Here is a 24,631-nt window from a genome sequence, read left to right on the forward strand (position 1 = left end):
AGATGGTAGGTGATAGCTCATTGTGGTTTTGATTTGCATTTCGCTAATGATCAGTGATGTTGTGCACTTTTTAAAAAGCATATATACCTGTTAGCCATTTGTATGTCTCTTTTAGAAATACCTTTTTAGGGTCTTTAGCTGCTACTATTTCTATTTTCCTCCTGTTCCTGCTCCTGCTCCTGCTCCTGCTCCTCCTCCTCCTCCCCCCTCCTTCTCTTCCTCTCCTTCCTTTGCCAGTCTTGAGGCTTGAATTCCAGCCTGGGTGCTGTCCTTGAAGTTTTTGCTCTAGGCTGATGCTCTACCACTTTAGCCATAGTACCACATTCAGTTTTTATTCTGGTCAGTCATAGGGCTTGAACTCAGGGCTTAGGTCTGTCCCTGAGCTCTTTTTTTTAATCAGTTGTGAGTCTTGAACTATGGGTCTGGGTGCTATCCCTCAGCTCTTCAGCTCAAGGCAAATGCTCTTTCACTTGAGCCACAGTACCACTTCTGGTTTTCTGGTGGTTAATTGAAGATAAGGATCTCACAGACTTTCCTGCCTGGGCTGGCTTTGAACCATGATCCTCAGATCTCAGCCTCCTGAGTAGCTAGAATTCCAAGTGTGAGCCACTAGTACCCAGCTCCCTGAGCTCTTTTGCTCAAGGATAGCACTCTACCACTTTGAGCCATAGCATCACTTCTGGTTTTCTCATGGTTACTTGGAGATAAGAGTCTCATGGACTTAACTGCCCTAGCTGGCTTTGAACCACAATCCTCAGATCTCAGCTTCTTGAGTAGCTAGGATTACAGGCTTGAGCCACCGGCACCTGTCCACATTCAGCTTTTTTGGTAGTTAATTGGAGATAAGAGTCTTGTGAACTTTCCTTCCCAGGCTGGCTTCAAACCATGATTATCAGATTTGAGCCTCCTAAATAGCTAAAGGCTAAAGGTTAGCTATAAAGCTAGCCTGGCATCCTTAGCCTGTTTTTTAAATGACCCTTTAGAAGATGAGAAATGAGTCAGGCACAAGAAGACAATACTGCACAATCTCCCTCCTGTAGGAACTAAAAAAAATCCTACATTCATAGAAGCAGAGTAGAATGGTGATCGTCAGGGTTTGCAGGTGGGGAGAATCAGAGATGATGGTGAACGGATTACAAAGTTAGGTATCCAAGATGCTAAGTCTTGGACACCTACTGTACAGATACAGCTACAATTAATTATATTTGCATTATTCACTTGCTAAGAGAATTGATCTTTGGCATTCCTATCATATATACAAAATCAATAACTTCATAAGGTGGGCATGTTCATTATTTTGATGGTGGGAATAATTTCACACTGTACACATATATCAAAATATGAAGTTGTATATTTTATATACCTTTTTGGGGGGTGGTCATGGGGCTTGAACTCTGGGCCTGGGAGCTGCCACTGAGCTCTTCAGCTCAAGGAGAGTGCTCTACCACTTGAGTCATAGCACCACTTCTGGTTTTCTGGTTGTTAATTGGAGATTAGAGTCCCATGAACTTTCCTGCCCAGGCTGGCTTTGAATGGTAATCCTCAGATGTCAGCCTCCTGAGTAGCTGATTATAGGTGTGAGCTACTGGTGCCCAGCTTTATACACTTTCTGTGGTTCAAGCCTTTTGAATTCACGGCCTTATGCTTAACTAGACAGGAGCAAAACTCCACTTCAGCCACACCTCCTGCCCCTTTTTAGCCTTAGTTATTTTTGGATAGGGTCTATCCTGGAGCTAGCATTGGACCACAATCCTCCTACCTGAGTCTTCCATGTAGTAGAAATTGTAGATATGCCACAACCCTTAGCTTGTTGATTTAGGAGTTTCAACTTTTTGCCTGGATTGACCTTTTTTTTTAAATATATTTTTATTGTGAAAATACTGTACAGAGGGGTTACAATTACGTGGGTAAGATAATGAGCACATTTCTTATCAACATTGTAGCCTCCTGCTTTGTTTCCCCTTCCTGTCCCTTCGTATCTTCCCCCCCCAACCCCCCGTCCTCCCCCACCAAAATTGTAAAGTTCGTTTTTCGACATAACGACTTGTACATCTCATTGTTGCAATGGGTCCTCCTGTATCCCTGTTTTTACAATTTGTTTTTTCCCTTCCCCTCCACATATACCAACATCATATATAGTGAAAGCAGGGGTTGTACCATGGGGGAGGGACATACAAGGCAACAAAGATATAATCTTATAAATATGTTAGAAACAATCGCATAAAAGATCTCTCTCTCCCTCTTTATTTGGTCAGTTGTGGGGCTTGAGCTCTAGGCCTGGGAGCTGTCCCTGAACAATTCAGCTCAAGGCTCATGCTCTACCACATGAGCCATCGTGCCACTTCTAGTTTTCTGATGCTTTTTTAAAACATTGTGATTAAGTGATTACATAAATTCCCAAATTTCACAGTATTGTGGAATAATGATGCTCATTTAAAGCCATAAGCTCATTCTAACTTTCCTGGAGCAAATTGTCTATCACGGTCTATAACATATAACGGTGTACACATATACACCATACATGTGACCAGCAGCATGGGGATATTTAGTAGTGGTTCAACCAGATGAGTGGAAGTTCTTTGTTTCTTAAGTCCTGTTAATTTTGTCATAGCACCTAACATTTTGGATTTAACATCCACTTATCAGGGAGACCATGTACCTTTTGTTTCTTTGCTCTTGGCTTACCTCGCTCAACATGATTTCTTCTAGCTCCATCCATTTCCCTGCAAATGCCATTATTTTGTCATTTCTAATGGCTGCATAATATTCCATTGTGTATAGATACCACAATTTTTGGATCCATTCATCTGTGGTGGGGCATCTGGGTTGTTTCCATATCCTAGCTATTGTGAACAGTGCTGCAATAAACATGGAGGTGCATATGTCCTTGTATATTGGTTCCTGTTGTTCAGGGTAGATGCCTAGATCTTAAACCACAATTCTCCTAATTTCTCCTTTGTATCTAGGATTACAGTTATGTGTCACCATGCCTGGATTCTACAATCTTTTACTAGTCAAGTCTATGTCAATAAGACTTGAAACACATTTTTCTTTGGTTATCGGGTTCTGAGCCAACACTCCAGACCTTCATCACACTGGGTATTTTGAGATAGGATCTTCACTCTCTGCCCAGGCCCATGCCTGGATTACTACTATCCTCCTACCTGGGACAGCAGACATGCACCACTGCATTCTTCTTCCATTGACATAGAGCTTCACAAATTTTCATTGCCTGGGCTGGCCTGGAACTCCAGTCCTCCTGAGCTCAGCCTCCTGCATACTTGGGATGATAGACTCATACCAACATGTCCAGCTATTGGTTGAGAGAGGGTCTTGTGAACTTTTTTTTGCCTGGTTTGGTTTGGGCTATGCTCTTCCTGATTTGAGCCTCCTGAGAGCTAGGATTATAGGTGTGAGACACTGTGCTCATTTTGGATGGGAATTTTTAATTGTTTCAGTTTTAAGTGACCACTAGGTGACCTGGAAGAGCTTAGAAGCATTCACAGTGGGATCTCTTTCCTTATGTCCATCCTCCAAATTTGTGCCAAGAATCAGCCCTATGGCAAAATTTTGTGAACATGAAATCACTATTAACTATTATCTATAGTTACTCATCTTAGATTAGAAAAATTGTGGTTACTCCTCATGTTTAATCTGCAATATAAACTTTAAAGCCAGATTGACTCCTTTAAGCAGTCATGATTGTATTTTTAGTGACATGGCATTAATCATACAATATAATTTCAGGAGCAATAACTTCATAATAATATATTATCCCTCCATTCTGAAAACAAGGAATGCTTGTCAATGAAGTCCTCTTTTATGACCCCCCCCCATAGCAGTATATCCAACTTTTCTTCATGAACATCTTACACATTTCTTATATTATAACTGGGTATTTTAAATGTGTGTTGCTATTTCCTTCTCTATGTCACAGTACAGCATGACATTTTGATACATATATGCAACGTATAGTGATCAGATTAGTGTAACATTAGACATGTATCATTTCTTTCTACATTCAAAAGCCTGACATAGTGACTGATACCTGTAATCCTAGCTACTCAGGAGGTAGATCTCAGAAGAATCACAGTTAGAGGCCAGTCCACCACCTGAATGGAAACATCTGGGTGTAGTATCTCAACTATGGTGGGAAGCATAAATAGGAAGATAGTAGTCCAAGCTGCCCCAAGGAAAAAGGGAGAGACTGTTTCAAAAATAACCAAAGCGGAAAAGGTCTGGGGACATAGTTCAAGTAGCAGAGTGCTTACCTAGCAAGCACAATGCCCTGAGTTCAAACTCCAGTACAAGTGAAATAAAATTCAGCGTTGTTGTCAACCATATCTAGACCCCTATACTTCAGAGCATTAAAAGTTACTCCTCCTATTTTGGTGCATTCCTGTATCTGTTAATCACTCCCCATTCTTTTCTTCTCCACACCCTTCAAGAGCGTGGAGAAGAAAGATCAAAAGTTGATCCCAAAAGCTCTACTTTTCTCTCCCACATATTAGAACACATGCCTTTGTTGCATGGATGTGCGTGTGTGTGTTTGTGTATTTCACTTCACATTATGTCCACCAGTACTCTAGTACTTAACTGACTTTTTTTTTGCCAGCCCTGGGGCTTGAACTCAGGGCCTGGGCACTGTCCCTGAGCTTCTTTTACTCAAGACTAGCACTTGAACACTTGAACCATAGTGCTACTTCTGGCTTTTTCTGTTTATGTGGCATTGAGGAATCGAACCCAGGGTGCATGCATGCTAGACAAACATTCTGCCACTAAGCCATATTTCTAGCCATTAAGTGACTTTTTCTTCCATATTTCACTTCCTCTGGAAATGTCTTGGACATTTCCATATCTAAACACATTCTTTTGTTCATATAGCTGAACACAGTTATTGAAGAAATGCTTCCTTTCATTGAAATTGTGGGCATTCCTTTTATATGAAGTAACTTCTTACAAGAATAAAGTATATTGCTTTTAGAAAATCCTACTCTTACTAAATATATATTTTCTTAGTTGCAAGACCCTTATAAAAATTCATATGGTTATCCATATGGAAAAAATAAAATTAGGTCTCTATTTCACATCACACACAAAGAATGTTCCAAGTGTATAAAAGGCCTAAATGTGAAAAAAAAAACCCTCAAGACTTAACTATTTACACAGATATAGGAAATGACTTTTTTCACAACCATGTACAAAACCTCTATTAAATTTTAATGAAAAGCCAGCTGCTTGTAATCTTACCTACTCAAGAGGATGAGACCTCAGGATTGAAGTTTGAAGCCAGCAAAGCCAGGAAAGTCCATAAGACTCTTATCTCCAATTAACAACAACAACAACAATAAAGCCAGAAGTGGAGCTGTGGCTTATGTGGTAGAGAACAAGCCTTCAGCTAAGGGACAATGCCCAGGCCCTGAGTTCAAGACCTACTACTGGCACACAACACACACACACACACACACACACACACACACACACACACACACACACACATTAAAATTTAATTACAGAAGACAAAGTGAAAAGAAAAACAACCCAGAAAAAGCTATCTGTAATAGCCATAACACAAAAGAGTACCATTTAGCCAGGCACTGGTGGCTTATGCCTGGAATCCTAGCTACTCAGGAGTCTGAGATCTGAGGATCAAGGTTGGAAGCCACCTTGAACAGGAAAGTCCATGAGACTCTTATTTCCTATTAATCACAGAAAAAAGCCAGAAGTAGTGCTATAGCTCTAGTAGAGTGCTAGCTTTGAGCAAAAGGAGCTTAGGAACAGTGCCCAGGACCAGAATTCAAGGCCCAGGACTGGAAAAAAAAAAGAGTACACTTAATATACAAAGAACTTCCACAGAGCAATTTAAAAAACCAACAAAAAGCCGGGTGCTAGTGGTTCATACCTGTAATCCTAGCTACTCAGGAGGCTGAGATCTGAGGATCGAGGTTCAAAGCCAGACCAGGCAGGAAAGGCCATGAAACTCTTATCTCCAACAAACCACCAGAAAACCAGAAGTGGCACTGTGGCTCAAGTGGTAGAGTGCTAGCCTTGAGCTGAAGAGCTGAGGGACGGCACTCAGGCCCAGAGGTCAAGCCCCACAACCGACAACAAACAAACAAACAAACAAAACAACAACATGAACTTACTAACAGGAAAAAAATGGGCAAAGGAATAGAAATGGGCAATTTATGATGAAGAAAATTGGAAACCCAGTTAAAACATGATGTTCTTGACAAGTAATGAGTGAGATACATGTTTTGTTTTTCCTAGAATCTCATCCCCATCATAATGGCTAAAATTAGACATTTGTGATAATATTGAATGAAGGAACTGCTTGCTGGGAGAGTGAATAGCTTTGGAAGACAGTGTTCTATACTAATGATAGCTTGAATATGTAAGTACATACTGTATGTTTCATATACACAGAAGTGCCTGGGTTCCCTGGGAGCCACTAGCCCACTCCAAGTTCTATAACCTGCCCAATGTAAACGTCAGCATGCAGGTGTACATGTCTTCAGAGTTATAGTCTTTGTATTTAATAGTTAGAATTGTTAATTACAAAAAAGAAAAGTCAACTCTGGTAGACAAAAGGAAAAAGAAAAAGGAAAAGAAAGAAGGAAAAGAAAAAAGAAAGAAAGAGGAAGGAAGGAAGAAAAGAAAGAATAAAAAGAATGAAGGAGGAAGAGGAGGAGGAGAAGAGAAAGATGAAGAAGAAGAAAACAAGTTATGTCATGGAAGGAATACAGGTAGCTCATAGAAGTTCAGAAAAGCATACTTGAAAAGTGGGTGGGCTTAATAAGCTGAACTAAGAAACTTTTTTTCTTCATCTTTCTCTTGCTTTTTTTCTCTCTTCTTTCTATCTTTCTCTTTCTCCCTTTCTTTCTCTTCTTTCTTTCCTCTCTTCCTTCCCTCCCTCCTTCCTTCCTTCCTTCTCTCTCTCTCTCTCCTCTCCTTTTCTCTTTTCTTTTTTCTTTCTTTTGCCAGTCCTGGGGCTTGAACTGTGAACTCTGGGCCTGGGATCTCACCCTTTTTTTTTTTTTTTTTTGGGTCCAGTCCTGGGGCCTGAACTCTGGACCTGGGCACTGCCCCCTCAGCTTTTCAGCTCAAGGCTAGCACTCTACCACTTGGGCCACAACGCCACTTCCGGCTTTTTTTCTGCTTATGTGGTGCTGAGGAATCGAACCCAGGGCCTCATGCATGCAAGGCGAGCGCTCTACCACTGAGCCACCTTCCTAGCCCAGATCTCACCCTTTTTGCTCAAGGCTAGCACTCTACCACTTGAGCTGTGATTAATTGGAGATAAGAGTCTCACGGACTTTCCTGCCCCCACTGGCTTCCATGATCCCCAGATCTCAACGTCCTGAGTAGCTAGGTGTGAGCCACCAGCTTAAGGATCTCTTCTTGTTTGGCTGGCAAGGCAGCATTTGATTTCCAGGGTTCTCTGCACCTCTGCACCCCTCCCTGCACAGAGAAGTTCTGAGTGGGACCCTCTACCTGAGCATATTAGGTTCCATTTTTCCCAAACTGGGACCACAGAACTGGCTCTTAACCGGTGTTGTGTACTCAAACAGAAGGGTATTCTGACAGGCAGTACATATCCATTGATCTCCATATGTTCTCACTGTTGCTCAGTCTCTCCCTCTCCCCCCCTCACACTTTATAGACAAACCATACCCAGTTTGACATTGTATTTTACACTTACGTTTAAGCATCCTTTCCTGTTGTTCCACTTAGATCTATCTCGTTTTTCTTTAGGATTATATAGTTATTAATTGTACAAAAGACTAATAAAAATTTATGGAGGGAAATTTTGCCCAGGGTGGCCAACACAGACAGCATCTGGTGATTACCCAGGCTGAGGAACTCCAGGGCAGTGTGAGGCTCAAAGCTAAGGAGAGTTGTCTAAGGGAGAGGGTCACAGCCACTCTTGCTCATTGGAACGGAAGACTCTACAAGACCCTAAGGCAGGGAGGCTTCTGCTGCCCCAGGGTTCGTCCCTGCTCAAGGCTCCTGCCTCCATCCCGCCGTGACTTTCAGGGGCCATCCGGTTGTGTATCACTTGTCCCAGTAGGTACAACCGGTCCATGGGAGTCCTAAATCACCCCGCCCATTGGGCACGAGAGGTCTCACCATTGAATCCGATCACAGCATCAAGTTCCAGCTCAGCCAAATCGGTCTCAGGGGGAGTTTGATGATCCATTTAGGTGAGAGTCAAGTCTTTCTCTTTCAGGCAGCCAGGGCAGCGTCTCCTGGTCGTTATGACAACTGGCGCTCGCGCATGCGTGCCGGGTTCTCGCCTGCCAAGGCAGGTGCTGTGTTTTTCTTTCTTTCTTTCTCTCGCTCTGTCTTTCCCTTTTTCTTTCTCTTTTCTCTTGTCTCTTTCTTCTTTCATCCTTTCCCTTCTCTGTCTCAAAGTGTGTGGTTCTCCTTGATTTCTATTATTCTATAAGCATGTTTGAGGGGTCGGACATTATATGCACAGAACATGTTTGCCTCTCCCCAGTGTAAATTCTGGAGTTTTAAACTATATAATTAAGCAACTAATGAGATTTAAAAAAATAAAACAAAGAGATTGCTTTTGTTGGGTAGACATCTGTATGAAATAGTATATACTGGAATTGATTGAAGACGAGTAAAACAATTTAAAAAGTTTTTCTTAGCTTTATTGAGATATAATTTACATATTGTAAAATTCATTTAAAGTTTCCGTAAGTTTATACTATGTGCAACTATCGCCACGGTCCAGCGTTGTTTTGGGAAGCAGAGTAAAATGTAAGGAGCTGAAATAGAAAAGTTTTGAAGCGTGCCCAACAGAGAGGTTTTGGAGCTTAGATCCTGTTCAACCATTTTGCTTTCCACGAGCCCAGCAAATTCGTGTCTTGGAAATGGATTGTTTCAACCTACTGTACTCTAGAGGAGAGCTATTTTTGATTATTTTATGATTTGTCGGTTCCCCATGCACAGGTCAAGGTGCACACACACCAATGCCGGACTCAGGCTTGCGCGGAGCGCGAACGGCGGGGATTGAGCCCCGCGGGCCGCCGTAGTCAGCTGCTGCGAGCAGGAAGTGTCCGGGCCGCGGGCGGGCGGACGGAGGCTGCGGGATGGCACCGGACCCCTGGTGAGCTGTGGGCGAGGGCGGCGGTGTGCTGAGGGGCGAACGCGGGAGGGTCTGACCGTGTAGGACGGGCAGCGGTAGAAGCGCTGAGCGTTTGGAGGCGTGGAGAGGGGCGGAGGGAGGACCCCGCCGCGTCCGGCCGCCCTGACTGGAAGCGGAGCGGAGCGCCGCCGCCGGCGCGTGTGCCTCAGGGGTCGGGGCCGGGGGGCGTTTCCCCGACCCCCCGACGTGTGGGGCCGGCGGGTACGGGCCGCTGTGGACTCCGGCCGAGCTCGAGGTGAACGGCTCAGGGTCCGTAGCCGGACGTCCATCCCGTGGGCCTGTGCGCACACCTGGGGACCCCGGGAGGGAGATGAGGGGACTTGGCCGCCAGCGGGTTTAACCCTGTCCCGCGTCGGGTCTGTCCCGCCGAAGATCGCCGCCTCTGCGGGGAGCAAACAACAGCCGAGGAGGGTACTTGGATTCAGGTTCCCGACCTAACAGACTTTGACTCCCTTGTGTAATCGTTGAGAACCGTGTCCCCTCTCCGGAAAGTTCTCCTTGGAGTTTCTGTCTTAGGTGGTGGTTGGTGGTGGTGGTTTTTCCTAATGCAGTTTATCATTGTGTAAAGTTGCAGACAACCTGGGTGTGAGGAGAGTGGGATCTTCAGAGCCAAGTGAAGAGTTACTCTGGGATCTAAGCAATCTGTAGCTCGAACTTCGTGTTCCTCCTTCCACCCCTGGTTTTGGCATTTGTGTACACTGCGATAGACGAGTCAATCTATTGAGTATCAGCGGAGAAGAAAAATCAGGAGCATTTTTATTATTTGTAAATAACTCTGTGTGCGTGTGTGCGCGTGTGTGCCCTAGGGTTTAAACTCTAGGCTTTTTTTTTTTTTTTCCTGCTCAAGGCTAGTGCTCTGCCATTTGATCTACAGCTCCACACTCCAGGATTACAGGTGTGAGCCACTGACACCTGGCTGGTATGATGATTTTTTTTTTTTTTTTTTGGTCGGTCGTGGAGCCTGAACTCTGGGCCTGGGCACTGTCCCTCAGCTCTTCAGCTCAAGGCTAGCGCCCAACCACTTGAGCCACAGCACCGCTTCCGGCTTTTTTTCTGCTTATCTGGTGCTGAGGAATTGATCCTAGGGCCTCATGCATGTGAGGCAAGCACTTTACCACTGAGCCAACTTCCCAGCCCTATGATGATTTTTTTTTTAAAAGGCCTTTGGTACAGTTTGTTTCGTTGCTATCCACTTCCTGGAAGCTAACTCCCTCAGTTTACCCATAAAGTAGAACATAAAGCTCTTTTCCACCGCTAACATTGAAAAAGCACCATTTTCTGTTACTTTCAATTGTTGGACTAAGTGCTTTCTATGTGACAGTTAAAAAGCAACATAGTGGATTAGGAAGGTAGAATTTTTACTGTCAAAATGGTTGCTTAAGCAGTGCTATCTTACAAGAAGCATAGTTAAGCCACATTGTGTTAGAATAGTTTTTCAAGGTGCTGAATGTATGGCTCAGGTGATAGAGCACCAGTTGAATAAGAATTGTTTTTCTGACAAATTTTGGCCATGTGTCCTAGTTTTAGTTGATTGCTCACATAAACTCTTAACCCCTTTCAAGCCAGCCAATTACACAGGATTGTGAATCTAAGTTCTGACCATAGCCAATCATGCAAGAGTGTGAATCTAAGTTCTGGCCAATCAGAACAAAGAGCAGCAATTCATTAGGGATAAAACCTGGATGAAATGCCCACCAAGCTTTCTTGCTTACTTGGTTTCCTGTTAGTATCATGCCTTTTTTTTTTTTTTTCATATGTAACCCACTTTTATTTTTACTTTCCCAAGCTTTTTGAATCTTTTGTTTTGGTAGTTCATTTGCTTACATCAGATAATAGAGAAATATACAGGTAACAGACAACCCAGAATCCAATCAATCAGCATTGGTTTTGTTCATTTTGATGGAGGTATAACATGCTGCATCATGCTGCGTCATGCTATGTCTGATTCTCCATAATGGAAAATTTTCACATGCATGCAACATACTTTCTTCAGTTTTTAATTCAAACGTTGAAAGTATCTCTTTCTTCTTTAAATAACTCACAGAAATATAGCTGTCCAACTTTTTTTGGGGGGGGGGTGCTGTCAGTCATGGGGCTTGAACTCTGGGCCTGGGTGCTGTCCCTCAGCTCTTCAGCTCAATGCTAGCACTCTACCACTTGAGCAACAGTGCCACTTCCAGTTTTCAGAGTGGTTTATTGGAGATAAGAGTCTCACGGATTTTCCTGCCTGGGCTGGCTTTGAACCACGATCCTCAGATCTCAGCCTCCTGAGTAGCTAGAATTATAGGCGTGAGCTACGGGCAGTATCATGCCTTTTGAGTTGATGTCTTTATTCCTATGTGATACTTCTGTGAGACATTGCCACAAAAAGGAATGTAGACTGAGACTTAAAGAGCATAAGAAACAGTTTCTTATAGCTTTGACTTTTTGCTGCTGAAAATGAGATTGATGATGCCTCCTTGCTTTGGATCCTAACATTTACAAATGGAGTGGAGCAGTTGCTGCTCTGTCAATGCAATTGGTAAGCCTACTGATTAAAAGAAGTAGCAGCTGTGTACCCATCTGTGAACTTCACTCTTGGATAAAGTTAGCTTTGTTTGGGGAGTACCTTTATTTGTTGATGTTATGATATTTCCAGAAAATAATGTGCTAAACCTCAATAATTTTATATTCTGGTTGGATTTAAAAAATACGTTAGTAGGGGCTGGGAAGGTGGCTCAGTGGTAGAGTGCTTGCCTTGCATGCTCAAGGCCCTGGGTTCGATTCCTCAGCACCACGTAAGCAAAAAGAAAAAGCCGGAAGTGGCGCTGTGGCTCAAGTGGTAGAGCGCTAGCCTTGAGCTGAAGAGCTCAGGGACAGCGCCCAGGCCCAGAGTTCAAGGCCCCACGACCGGACCCAAAAAAAAAAAAAAATACGTTAGTAGCATTTTTTTCTTTTTTGTTTATTGGCTGTACTAGAGTTTCAACTCAAAGCCTCATGTTAGGTATGTGCTCTATCACTTGAGCCACACTGCCAGTGGTCTGTTTAATTTTTTAAATCATAGGTGAAAGATCTATGAAGTAGAATACTAAAATGAGCCCTTTATACTCATCACCCAGTTTCTGTAATTATTGAGATTCTGCCCTTATTTTGCCTCTTGCCTTCCACCCCACTTTTGCAGGTACATTCTTCTTATGAGTAAATCTTACACATATATTGATTTAACTGTGCATTCAATGTTTTTCTAGGAGAACAGAGCCCCAGCACATGTTCTGGAAACTTGTCTCTTATCTAGTTCCTCTGTCTGTGCATGTGAGGCATCACCATTGTCTTAGTCACTTGGGTCTAAAAATGAATCAATTGCTTTTTCTTTACCCCTTATTCCAAATTATTTCTTAATTTCTATTGTTTTTTTGGAATATTACATCTCTGCCATTTCTTTTTTGCTATTTCTACTTTTTAGGCCAGGACTTTTAGTTTAATGCCTCGCAGATGGTAAGTATTGGTGAGTGTGTGTGGAATTAAGTAGCCTGAGAAAAATCTGTTGGCTGTCTGCTTCTACTCTGTTGACTTCTCCCATTGCTATTTATATTTGTTTTTCCTAAAACCAGTACTTTAGACACTTGTATACTAGATACCTTGATAACATTGCCTGTAATCTCTAGGCAGTGATTCCCAAATTTTGTTATAGATTGCAGGTAGCATAAACCCTGACCAGGTTAAACCCCTTATTAATTTACTTTGTGTACTTGGGGCTGGCCAGAGAGTTGTGTGTGTGTGTATATGTGTTTGTGAGAATGACCTGGGGCTTGAATTTAGGGCCTGGGTGCTGTCCCTGAGCTTTTTTGTTCAAGGCTAACACTCTACCACTTTAGTCACAGCTCCACTTCTGGCTTTTTTTGTATGTGTGTGGGGAAGCCTTTTTAGACCTTTGTGTGGTTAGTTGAAGATAAGAATCTTCCTACCCAGGCTGGCTTCAAACTATAATCCTCATATCACAGCCTTCTGAGTAGCTAGGATTACAAGTGTGTGAGCCACTGGTGCCCAGTGAGCCAGTTTTTTGTCTTTTGTTTTAGATCTAAAATGAGAAATGGATTGGGGCAAGACAGGAATTTGTCCCAGCCATGTGACCTTCAATATTTCACATGACCTCTTCAAGGTCTTTCTGTGTTGCAAGTGTCTTCTTCAGCAAACAACAAAAACCCCAACAGATGGATCTCAAATTCTCCCATAAGTCTAACTTCCTGAGAGTGTTGTTCCAGGCTGTGTGGAAAGAGTAACTTCTACTTACCTCTCCTGTATGGGCTGCCCTCTCCTGCCAAGGTCTCTTGTTGGGACAGTGGGCCACACAGGTTGTTCTTTCTTTTTGTTCTCCAGTGTTTTCTGAGCCTTCTGCTGTAACCTGGTGCTCAGTCCAAGATTGGCCCCCTCTGGCCCACTTCCTCTAAATTCTTTGGTCAATGTTAATTTTTGCCATCTCTTAACTCCAGAAATCCTTAACTTAGGCACAGACTTTGCAGACTTTGTATGTGCATATTTGGATAGTGCTTAATAAAGTTCTGGCCTCTGGGGATGGGGGGGTGGTTCTGAGGTTTTGCAAAGGAACAAATGCTTTGTCAGGCATAGGTGGTTTAGAACCCAAGCTGTGGGCCAACCCATTTGGTTTCTTAGGCAAGTGCTGCCTCTTTGTGCCAGGTTTGCTTATGTCTAAATAGAGGTGGTAGTGATGCCCAACTTAAGGCATTGTCATGTGGATTAAGTGACTTGTCAGAAATTATGTTTTCTGAATTGTGCCTGGTACACAGGAAGTACTATTTAATGTGTAGTGTGATTATGCTTCTCTTTATTTTTCTCCCTGCCTTTTTGAACTTGTCACTAGAATTAAAAACTTGGGCCATTCAGAAATTCTTTTAAAGAATCTCAAACATTTTCTCTCTGCATGATTCTGATGCAGGTTCTCCACATATGATGCCACTTGTCAAATCGCCCAAGAAATTGCTGAGAAAATTCAACAACGAAATCAGTATGAAAGAAGAGGTGAAAAGGTTCCCAAGGTAATAGTGCTTACAATGATTGATGACAACTTCAAAGTGGGGAAACCTGAGCAATGTACCAAAATCTTTGCTGTTTATTTTGATACGTTGCAGATGTTGTTTTATCCCCTGTTTGCTAAATTACGATGTCTCCCAAGGTAGGGGTATTCTTATTCACTGGATGTTTATAAAGCTACAGTCCAATAAGACTTTGTGTGTGTGTGGATGTGGGTGGGTGTTGGGGGGGGTCTGGGGGGATTAGGGGGCTTGACCTCAGGGCCTAGGTGCTGTCCTTTAGCTTTTTTTCTCAACCAACCTGAGTTCAAGCCCCAGTACTGCCCCTCAAAAACCCAGAATTCCAAGGAGGATTTGAATTGATATGTAGTATATTTACACATTTAAGTTGGGGGAAATGCAAACGCTTTCATAATGCCAAATTTCTTTTTATTGCTTCAGCCATATTTATTGCATTGTTAGGTGCCAGGCATCATGGTGTTTTTGTTTTTGTTTTTGTTTTGGCCAGTACTGGGGCTTGAACTCAGATCCTGGGCACTGTCCCTTAGCTTCTTTTGCTCAAGGATAGCACTCTACTACTTGAGCCACAGCGCTACTTCTGGCCTTTTCTGTTTATCTGGTATTAAGGAATTGAACCCAGGACTTCATGCATGTTAGGCAAACACTCTACCATTAAGCCACATTCCCAGCCCAGGCATCATGGTTTTTTTTTTTTTTTTTTTTTTGTCATGAGGCTTGAACTCTGGGCTTGGGTGCTGTCCCTCCATTCTTCAGCTCAAGGCGAGAGCTCTACTATTTGAGCCACAATGCCACTTCCAGTTTACTAGTGGTTTATTGGAGATAAGAGTCTCATGGACTTTCCTTCCTGGGCTGGCTTTGAACCATGATCCTCAGATCTCAGCTTCCTGAGTAGCTAGACTTACAGGTGTGAGCCACCAGTACCCGGCTGGCACCATGTTTTTTTAAAAAAGTTTTATTAATAAACTTTAGCTGGATTCCAGTGGCTCTTGCCTATAATCCTAGCTACTCGCAAGGCTGAGATCTGACGGTTAAAGTTTGAAGTCATCTCAGACAGGAAAGTCCAAGAGATTCTTATCTCCATTTAACAAAATACCAGAAGTGGAGGTGTGGCTTGAATGGTAGAACACTAGCCTTGAGCTAAAAAAGCTAAGGCCTGAGTTAAAGCCTTATTACATACAACAATCTTAAAAGTAATTTTAAAAATTCTTTGAGGGCAGGGCATGTGATGCTGTATTCTCAGCTGTGCAGGAGATATAGGTATGAGTATAGTCTGTAGCCTGCCTGGACAAAAGTGCAACACCCTGTCAAAAAAATAACCTGTGAAACAGGCTGGAGTTATGGCTCAAGTGGTGGAGCACTTGCTGAGGCACTAAGTTCAAAACCCCAGTCCCACAAAAAAAAAAAAAAAAAATTCAAACTCTTAAGGGATGTTCTTGATATCTTTTTATTTTGTGATTGGTCACTGTACTAAATTCTTTTACTCAAGTATTTTTTTAAATTAGATACACAAGAAAACAGTCTTCACAAACATTTTCATTTAGAACTTGACTGGAATTAAAGCAAAATTGTGGCAGATTGCCTGACTTGTAGAAATGGGATAAGCAGTGAAAAAAGATTCAAGAAAAGTATCCTCTAAAATTGAGTAAGGAAGATAAAAGTTTGGAGTTCAAGTTTTTTTTTTTTTTTGCGGGGGGGGGGGTGGGTTCTGGTCGTGGGGCTTGAACTCTGGGCCTGGGCACTGTCCCTCAGCTCTTCAGTTCAAGGCTAGCTCTCTACCACTTGAGCCACAGTGCCACTTCTGGCTTTTCTCTTTTTGCTTATGTGGTGCTGAGGAATCGAGCCCAGGGCCTCATGCATGCAAGGCAAGCGCTCTGCCACTGAGCCACCTTCCCAGGCTTGGAGCTCAAGTTCTGCTACCCAATTTTAACTTTTCTATTGTAATCTGTAACCCAGAAATGAATAAAAACCAGGAACCTTTTGTAATATAGATGACTAGGTTCTAGTTTCAGGATTTTGATCAATAGGTATGGATGAGATTCAGAAACCTAATTTTTTTTTTTTTTTTTGCTGGTACTAGGGCTTGAACTCAGGGACTGGGTACTGTCCATACCTTCACTTTTTTTTTTTTGAACTTTGTTATTTTATATGGAGGGATTACAATTAACATGAGTCAGGTAACGAACACATGTGTCTTTTCTTCCCTTACTCTCTCCCTGTCCCTTCCTCCTGTCTCCATCCAGGAGTTGTATAGTTTATTTTCATCAGTGCCAAGTAAGCTCCACTGCTGCACTTTTTCACTGTTTTTCCCTTAAGTTCTGTACCCTTGAGTTCAAGTATTCTTCCAGCTGATTTTAATAACTTTCCCAAATAAATTATTTTCAATTTGCAAATAATGGTTCTTCCCTTTCTAGTCCTTACATATTTCTATAATTTGTCTTATTCTGTTGGCTAGAGGGTCTTCTCCAAAGTTAAATGATATTGTACTTTAGGCAGTACTCTATTCTTAGTTTTCCTTTTTTTGTTGATCGTGAGGATTGAACTCTGGGCCTGGGCATTGTCCCTCAGCTCTTAAGCTCAAGGCTAGTGCTGTACCACTTGAGCCACAGTGCCACTTCCTCTTAGTTTTTGTTTTTTTATTTTATTTTTAATTTTCTCTTTACTATATTAATCATGTTTATTTTTAATCAACATGATGGGATATATTTTTAGGCTTTCTTATTATCTTTTTTTACTAAAAATAAGTGCTATTTGCTGATTATAGACTGTCCTTTTTATGTAATAACTACATTTGTTTTGCTAATGTTTTAGGCATTTTAAACATTTAATTATTTAAAAAATGTTTTACATTTCTGTTCCTTAAGTGGGATTGATGTGGGGATTCCTTCTATTTTTTGGTTATCTTGGCTAGTATGAACAAGGTTATGTTATCTTAAAACATGAGTGAGGTTTTTTATCTGCGCTCCAGAAGCTTCTAATTGTGATAATGGAATTTTTTTATTATTATAAGGTAATTTTCTTTTCCTTCCTTCCTTCCTTCCTTCCTTCCTTCCTTCCTTCCTTCCTTCCTTCCTTCCTTCCTTCTTCCTTCCTTCCTTCCTTCCTTCTCTGTCTGTCTGTCTGTCTGTCATAGGGTTTGAACTCAAGGCCTGGGTGCTGTCTCTGAGCTCTTTGCTCAAGGCTAGCACTCTTATTACATAGCATCACTTTTTATTTTTGAGTGGTTTATTGGAGATAAGAATCTTATGGACTTTCCTGCCTGGGCTGGTTTTGAACTGTAATCCTTAGATCTCAGCCTCCTAAATAGCTAGGATTACAGGCATAAGACACTGGCACCTTGCTGGCAATTTTCTTATATTAAGAAATAAAATATTGCTGGGCACTGGTGGCTCACGCCTGTAATCCTAGCTACTCAGGAGGCTGAGATCTGAGGATCGTGGTTCAAAGCCAGCCCAGGCAGGAGGGACCGTGAGACTCCTATCTCCAATAAACCACCAGAAAACCGGAAGTGGCACTGTGGCTCAAGTGGTAGAGCGCTTGCCTTGAGTTGAAGAGCTGAGGGACAGCACCCAGGCCCAGAGTTCAAGCCCCACGATCGACCAAAAAAAAAAAAAATAAATAAAATAAAATATTGCTGGGCACTGGGTGGCTCACGCCTGTAATCCTAGTTACTCAGTAGGCTGAGATTTGAGGATCACAGTTCAAAACCAGCCCAGGCAGGAAGTCTGTGAGACTCTTATCTTCAGTTAACTATGAGAAAACTGGAAGTAGTGCTATGACTCAAGTGGTAGAATGCTCACCTTGAGCTGAAGAGCTGAGAAACAGCACCCAGGCCCAGAGTTCAAGCCCCACAACAGACCAAAAAAAAAAAAAAAAAAAGAAAGAAAGAAAGAAAGAAAGAAAGAAAAATATTAATAGCATTAACTAAAAACAATCCTTTTAATTTGTTTACTTTTTGGATTTTTTTCTTTCTCATCAGGTGACATTTCATTTAATGATTGAATTTTATTTTTTTGTAGTTCTTGAACTCAAGGCCTTTGCACTATGTGAGGCAGGTGCTTTACCACTTCAACCACACCATTAGCCCTTTTGCCCTTTTGGTTTCTTTATTTTTCTTCTTCTTTTTTTTTTTTGTTCCATCATGGGACTTGAACTCTGGCTCTGAGTGCTGTCCCTTAGCTCTTCAGCTCAAGGCTAGCGCTCTACCATTTGAGCCACAGTGCCACTTCCGGTTTTCTGGTGGTTTATTGTATAAGAGTCTCATGAACTTTCCTGCCTGGGCTGGCTTTGAACCATGATCCTTAGATCTCAGCCTCCTGAGTAGCTAGTATTATAGGAGTGAGCCACCAGTGCCTGGCTGTGCTGCTGCTCACTCCTTCCTTCCTTCCTTCCTTCCTTCCTTCCTTCCTTCCTTCCTTCCTTCCTTCCTTCCTTCCTTCCTTCCTTCCTTCCTTCCTTCCCTCCCTCCCTCCCTCCTCCCTTCCTTCTTCTTCTTCCTTCCTTCCTCCTTCTTCTTCCTTCCTTCCTTCCTCCTTCTTCTTCCTTCCTTCTGCTTCTGCTTCTGCTTCTTATTCTTTTTGTTCTGGTCCTGGGGCTTGAACTTGAGGCCTGGACACTGTTCCTGAGCTTTTTTGCTCAAGGCTGGTACTCTGCTCCTTGAGCCTCAGCTCCCCTGTGGCTTTTTGGTGGTTAATTGGAGATAAGACTCTCATGCACTTCTCTGCCTCAGGTTGGTTTCAAACTGTGATCCTCAGATCTCAGCCTCTTGAGTAGGTAGGATTACAGGTGTGAGATACCAGTGCCAGGCTACTTTCATTATTTTTTTTAATACATTTTTGATAGTGCTCAGGTTGGACCTCGATCCACCCCATGTAGTGGAGTAACGAACATGTACCATCATACCCAGCTTTTACTGGTAGGGTCTTGATAACTTTTTGCCCAGGCTGGCCTCAGACTGCCACCCTCCTGATCTCTGCCTCCCCAGAAACAATGATTATAAGTGTGAGTCACCATTCCCAAGTTTGATATTTTTTTTTTCTTTGCTAACAAATTGATATTGAAGTCATTATTTTGGTCTTATATAGGCTGTTCATAGGTCTGATAAGTGGGTTGTAGTTTTTTTTTTTTTATTTATGGGCTTTCACTAGATTGCATAGGCCTACCTCTTAATTCCTGAGCTCAGGTGATCTTTCTGCTTCAGCATCCCAAGTAGACTACCTGTAAAAGCTGCAGCCCTTGGCTTGTTGTGCTTTTATGTTCACTTAGTTTGCTGTTTACCTGCTTTCCTTGATGATTTTCCCATAAACTCTGTGGGTGAGTCTCCATTGGCTTCTAAAAATACTAGAACACAGTCTTTTTCTGGCTACTGACATCCTAGACAGGTGCTTAATATGTGTGATCTCCTACAGGAGAGGCACCTGCTTCCACCTACATTACATAATAGTTCCTGTTAACATGGCATCACATGGATTGTTCTACCTTTTTACTAGATCTCTGATTTCTTCCTTGTTTGAATGTTTTCATATATGTATGTTATATATATATGTGTATATATATATATATATATATATATATATATATATATATGTATTTAAATTTTTGAACCGATACTGGGGCTTGAAATCAGGGCCTGGGCATTATCCTGGCACTCTACCACTTGAGCCACATTTTCACTTCTGGTGTTTTGGTGGTTAATTGGAGATGAGTCTCACAGACTTCTCTGCCTGGGATGGCTTTGAACAGCAATCCTCAGATCTCAGCCTCCTGAGTGATTGGAATTATAGCTGTGAATTACCAGTGTCCAGCAAAATGTTTTCATTTAAAGGGGAAGTTCTATTCTTCCTATTTCCATATTCTAGAGAGGCTCTCTCCCCACCTCTCTTCCATGCTTTAATTCAGCACTTCAGAGTCACAAATGAAAATTGAGAATGATTAGAAAAAATTCATCCAGTCCCAGAAAGAGTTATGTGTGGTTACCATTCCTCTTGGATAAAAAGAATGCATTGCTCTAAAATGTTCAAATGGGTTATAAATATAGCAGTGTGTTCGGAGACCGGGCAAGATGGTAATGGGACTCGACACCCTGTCATTTGAAGCATGGTTGAGGGAACAGTGAGGGGTGCTGCCGTTTAATAAAATGGGAACACAGTTCCCTGTGTGGCTCCAGGGTACATAAATAGCATCAGTGAGTAGAAACACAGGGCAGAGAATTGAACCAGGCATAAAGGCAAACCAACAGTCTGCAGTTAGTGTCCCTATTCAGGTATAGACCAACTGCTGGGCTGTTGATGAGTACAAGTATGTGGTGGTGATTGGGTCAGGAGGTGCTGAGCCTGGTCTGTATTGGTCATAGGAAGGCTTAGTGCTCTTCCAGCACTTCCTTGATCGTGCCATAGTCTGTAAGGCCTCTTCAGTGGTTTAATGTGGTAGAAGCTCCACATCTGGGCTCCAATACTTAGGATGTGTTTTTCTTTTCGCAGCTTACAGTGACAATCAGAACTTTGTTGCAGAATCTGAAGGAAAAGATCGCCCTTTTGAAGGACTTATTGCTAAGAGCTGTGTCAACACATCAGATGTATCCATGTAAACATTTCCACCTCTTTTCTGGAGTGGGAGGAAAAACAATCTTATTTTAAGAAAGGAAGGAATCTGGGCCACCCAGGTTTTTCCACAGCTTGAGGAAGTCCTGTCCTCCACACCCTGGCCTATAATCTTGATCTGTCTTTTGAGTGTCTGTTACATGTTTTACAGTGAATGTGCCTACCAGGCAAGGCCTCTGTTGAGAATTAACTTGTGAGTGTGACCTTTTTAAGGCAGGAAGCTAGGGCTTTCAGGATTGTAGTTACCAGTACACAGCTCTGTCTGTCCACAGCCTTGAGGATTAGCAGTCACTGCTCTGGCCTCAAAGCTGCCATCACATCTTGACTCAGGTCTGCTTCTGCATCTGGGCCTTCCCTCCCCCACGCCCCCCACCCAAATCCTTAATATTATCAACCCACTGCTTTCCAAAAAGGTCAGAACCAGTAGAAACTAGCTCTGCTATGATTACTGAAATATGACTTGTTTGCCCTATTACCCCAGCTCAAATACTGCCCTTGGTTTGGGAGTTTGAGGGATAGAGAGTGGGCAGGACTTCCTTAAAGCACGTTGAGCCATTGTTTAATCTCTTGACAGTTGACAAGTATTAAAATGTTTTGTTTTTAGATATTTCTAATCTGATCAATGTGACCTATAACTGCATCCTTTAAGGTCAGTTTATATTGGTTTGAAAGCCAATCTTAGTCTTTATGTTTATTTTTCAAAGTTGTCAGTAGTTCATGCCAAACACTCATTGAGTAGCAGAGGAAGTGGTTCTGTATGACTCAGCTTTATATATGGGAATATGGAGTAATGTAGGAATAGTCTTTTAGGTAGAGCAACTGAAGGTGTTTTTTAAAAAAAAATACTTTCTCCCATGTGCAACTCTTCTATATCCTGGCTTATATTAGTTGTGTTATTTTTTATTTAGCCCATTCAGGTCTCTAATAAGAAGTTTAATTTTAGTAAATAACTGGGGTCTATGTTTCAGCACAATTGGAATACCTAATAATAGTTTGTAACTGTACTCTCCCTCATATAAGTAGAGTATCGGTTATATCTCATTAACTTATTATGTAATGAGCTTTTACATAGCTTCATACATAGACCATAGATGGTGTCTGATGGATGAGGCCATTTCCTGTACTGTCAGTACCAAGGCTGGGAAGTGTATCCAAGGGAAGGTGACAAGGTGTGTGCTCATGTTAGTTACGTAAAGCACCTACATTACAAAGCAACCAAGTATTGTTTCATGGCATAATGTTCTGGTATAATTACTGTATTTGTTAACTTCCATTAAAGCAATCATTATTTTATTTATATGCTAAATCTAATAAGAGAAAATTTTAAATTTGGAACTGTTGGCTGGAGGTATGGCTTAGTGATAGAATACTTGCTTTGCAAATGTGACATCTGGAGTTCAAACTTCAGTATCACCAAAACTTTTTTCCTACTAATTCTGCTAGTTATTAATGAACTCATTAGGCATGCCACAGTAACAATTGACTGTGTTCTCCTAAGTTCTTAGAATCTAATTATTTGCTGAAATCTAGACTTGGTTTGCAGTGATCTCAATTACCTCCCACTAAGCATTCAAAACACTGAACAGAGCTAAATAAAACATTAAAAATATATTTAGGGGGCTGGGAAGGTGGCTCAGTGGTAGAGCACTTGCCTTGCATGCTCAAGGCCCTGGGTTCGATTCCTCAGCACCACATAAACCAAAAAGAAAAAAGCCGGAAGTGGCGCTGTGACTCAAGTGGTAGAGCGCTAGCCTTGAGCTGAAGAGCTGAGGGACAGCGCCTAGGCCCAGAGTTCAGGCCCCACAACCGGACCCCAAAAAAACAAAACAAAACAAAACAAATATATTTTGGGACGTAAATGTGGATCATCCATAATTTCCTAGAAAAATCAAGAGCTTTAACTAGAATAAAAGTTTCTTTTTTAAAAAATTAAAAAATCCTGTTTTCAAATTATTCAGAATCTACTGTAACAGCCTCCAGTATTGCAGAGGTGTTATTCAGACAACCTACCACATGGGGGTGCTCCTAGACTTCTGTTTTTTAGGGAGGCCATTTTTCTTTCCATGGAATGAAAAAAGGGAGATCACTTCTATATTGTGACAACCATGTGTTGTCTAAGCCCAAGGCCTTAGGCATGCGAAGCATGCACTCTACCCCTCATCTGCACCCTTTCTATCTCCAGCTGAGACAGCTTTTTTGGTAATTCTTCTCCATCTTTTCTTCTTCTGACTTCCTGCTGCTTCCCAAACACGTTAAATAACTCTGTCAGCCTTCTTACAGTTTTAAGCTACATCAGAGAGTAACTTGTCACTTTTAGTCACTTTGTTTTACTGGTTTTCTTTAGTAATAAAGCTGGGTCAAACTTTATACTTCAAGTAAGCTAGTGATGCAGTTATAGAATCCAACATTCCAGCACAGAAGTTTCCACACCACAGAAAGCAATATTTGAAAGCTTTATTAACTTACCCAGGACTCCACAGCTAGGAAGTGGAAGATCCAAATTCAAATCCAAGCCTTTCTGGCTCCATGTCTATTTAAACTGAATTGTACTTCAGTAAAAATAATAGTCACCTGACACCTGACATTGTTTTTGAGTAGCATTCTCTATTAATTGGCATGTTGCTATAGTGCCAAGATAAAGCCTGTTCATAATGTAAATCCTTAGGAGCCTTCTTAATTATCAGAAAGATTAAAGAGTATTCACTATGGTCTACTAGGCATATTTTAGGATGTAATGCTTAGAAAACATTTCAGCCATTGTCAGTAGAGTGTCTTTTTGATCCTTTTCTTGGGGAGTAATGTTGGGTGACTTTTTTTTTTTTTTTTGGGTTGGTTGTGAGTCCTGAACTCTGGGCCTGAGCACTGTCCCTCAGCTCCTCAGCTCAAGGCTAGCACTCTACCACTTTAGCCACAGTGCCGTTTTCGGCTTTTTCTGCTTATGTGGTTCTGAGGCATCAAACCCAGGGCCTCATGCATGCAAGGCGTGCACTACTACTAAGCCACCTTTCCAACCCATTGGGTGACTTTTTAAAGTGACTTATTTCAATACCACATTTCCTTAGTGTGCTGGGAGTTGAGAATTTATGGTACCTTACTTAATAAATTTATGCCTTTCTGCACTTATGGAGTTTTCTGAGGGATAGTAGGATTTGCCAGAAAGATAAGTCCTATGAAGAAGAACCTAAATGATTAAATTCATGGAATTCAGCAGGAGATTTTTATGCTCTTTCCTGAACAAGTAGTTTTCTCTGGCAAGAGTAAATGTGAAACTAAAATGAAGGTTCTGTGCTTTTGAATCCATGAGTTTGCAATTAATAAGCCAGAGTCCTAAAGCCACAAAGTTTGAAATTGTTGGAAAATATAGGCTTAGTTTCACAGAGTTTCTTTGACACAGAAATTATAATTGCCTCACCAGCTGAGAGAAGATGTGTCTATTGGAGGCTGCATGTGAAATTTCAGGTAGTACTAAAAATATTCCTAGAATTGGCTTCATACAGAGCTTGTCTTTTTGTTAGCTTTTCTAAGGCAGTGCCTTTACCTTTTTTGAAAGTATAAAAATAATTTCTTTACAAAGGTATTCAATATCAAAAGGTATTTTTGGTGCCTTGGTAGAAGGCCTGGGGGGGTGGGGGGAACTTGAGTAGGTATGCTGGTGCATGCCTCTAAATCCCAGCTATTCAGAAGGCAAATTGGGAAGATGACAGAGGCTACCTGAGGTAAAAGGTTAGATTCCACCCTCCCCCAACCCAGTTCCCCAACAGCTTATCAGAAAGACTGTGGTCTAGTCTGATCCATGTGAAAATGTGAGACCTACAAACTAAAGTTAA

General features: G+C 41.8%; 2 protein-coding genes across 5 annotated transcripts in view; one reads left to right on the forward strand and one right to left on the reverse strand.

Moving 5' to 3' along the window:
* Cfap52 (cilia and flagella associated protein 52) overlaps positions 1 to 8,250 on the reverse strand; it is a 39,837-nt gene extending 31,587 nt beyond the window's left edge. For both annotated transcript variants that reach the window (XM_070026975.1, XM_070026974.1), the window contains exon 1: positions 8,131 to 8,250. In XM_070026975.1, coding sequence (XP_069883076.1) covers positions 8,131 to 8,200 — 70 coding nt within the window. In that variant the 5' untranslated portion in view covers positions 8,201 to 8,250. The remainder of the gene's footprint in view (positions 1 to 8,130) is intronic.
* A 749-nt stretch (positions 8,251 to 8,999) lies between these two features.
* The window catches only part of Stx8 (syntaxin 8), a 244,234-nt gene continuing 228,602 nt past the window's right edge, over positions 9,000 to 24,631 (forward strand). Inside the window, exons 1-3 of one of the 3 annotated variants that reach the window (XM_070026977.1) lie at positions 9,000 to 9,121; positions 14,094 to 14,193; positions 20,685 to 20,779. In XM_070026977.1, the coding sequence (XP_069883078.1) occupies positions 9,105 to 9,121; positions 14,094 to 14,193; positions 20,685 to 20,779 (212 nt within the window). In that variant the 5' untranslated portion in view covers positions 9,000 to 9,104. The remainder of the gene's footprint in view (positions 9,122 to 14,093; positions 14,194 to 20,684; positions 20,780 to 24,631) is intronic. The other 2 variants (XM_070026976.1, XM_070026978.1) reach the window with 2 other exon arrangements.

This window comes from Dipodomys merriami, unplaced genomic scaffold (assembly GCF_024711535.1).
Source record: "Dipodomys merriami isolate MVZ:Mamm:240054 unplaced genomic scaffold, mDipMer1.0.p SCAF_19, whole genome shotgun sequence".
NCBI classification, from domain to species: Eukaryota; Metazoa; Chordata; class Mammalia; order Rodentia; family Heteromyidae; genus Dipodomys; species Dipodomys merriami.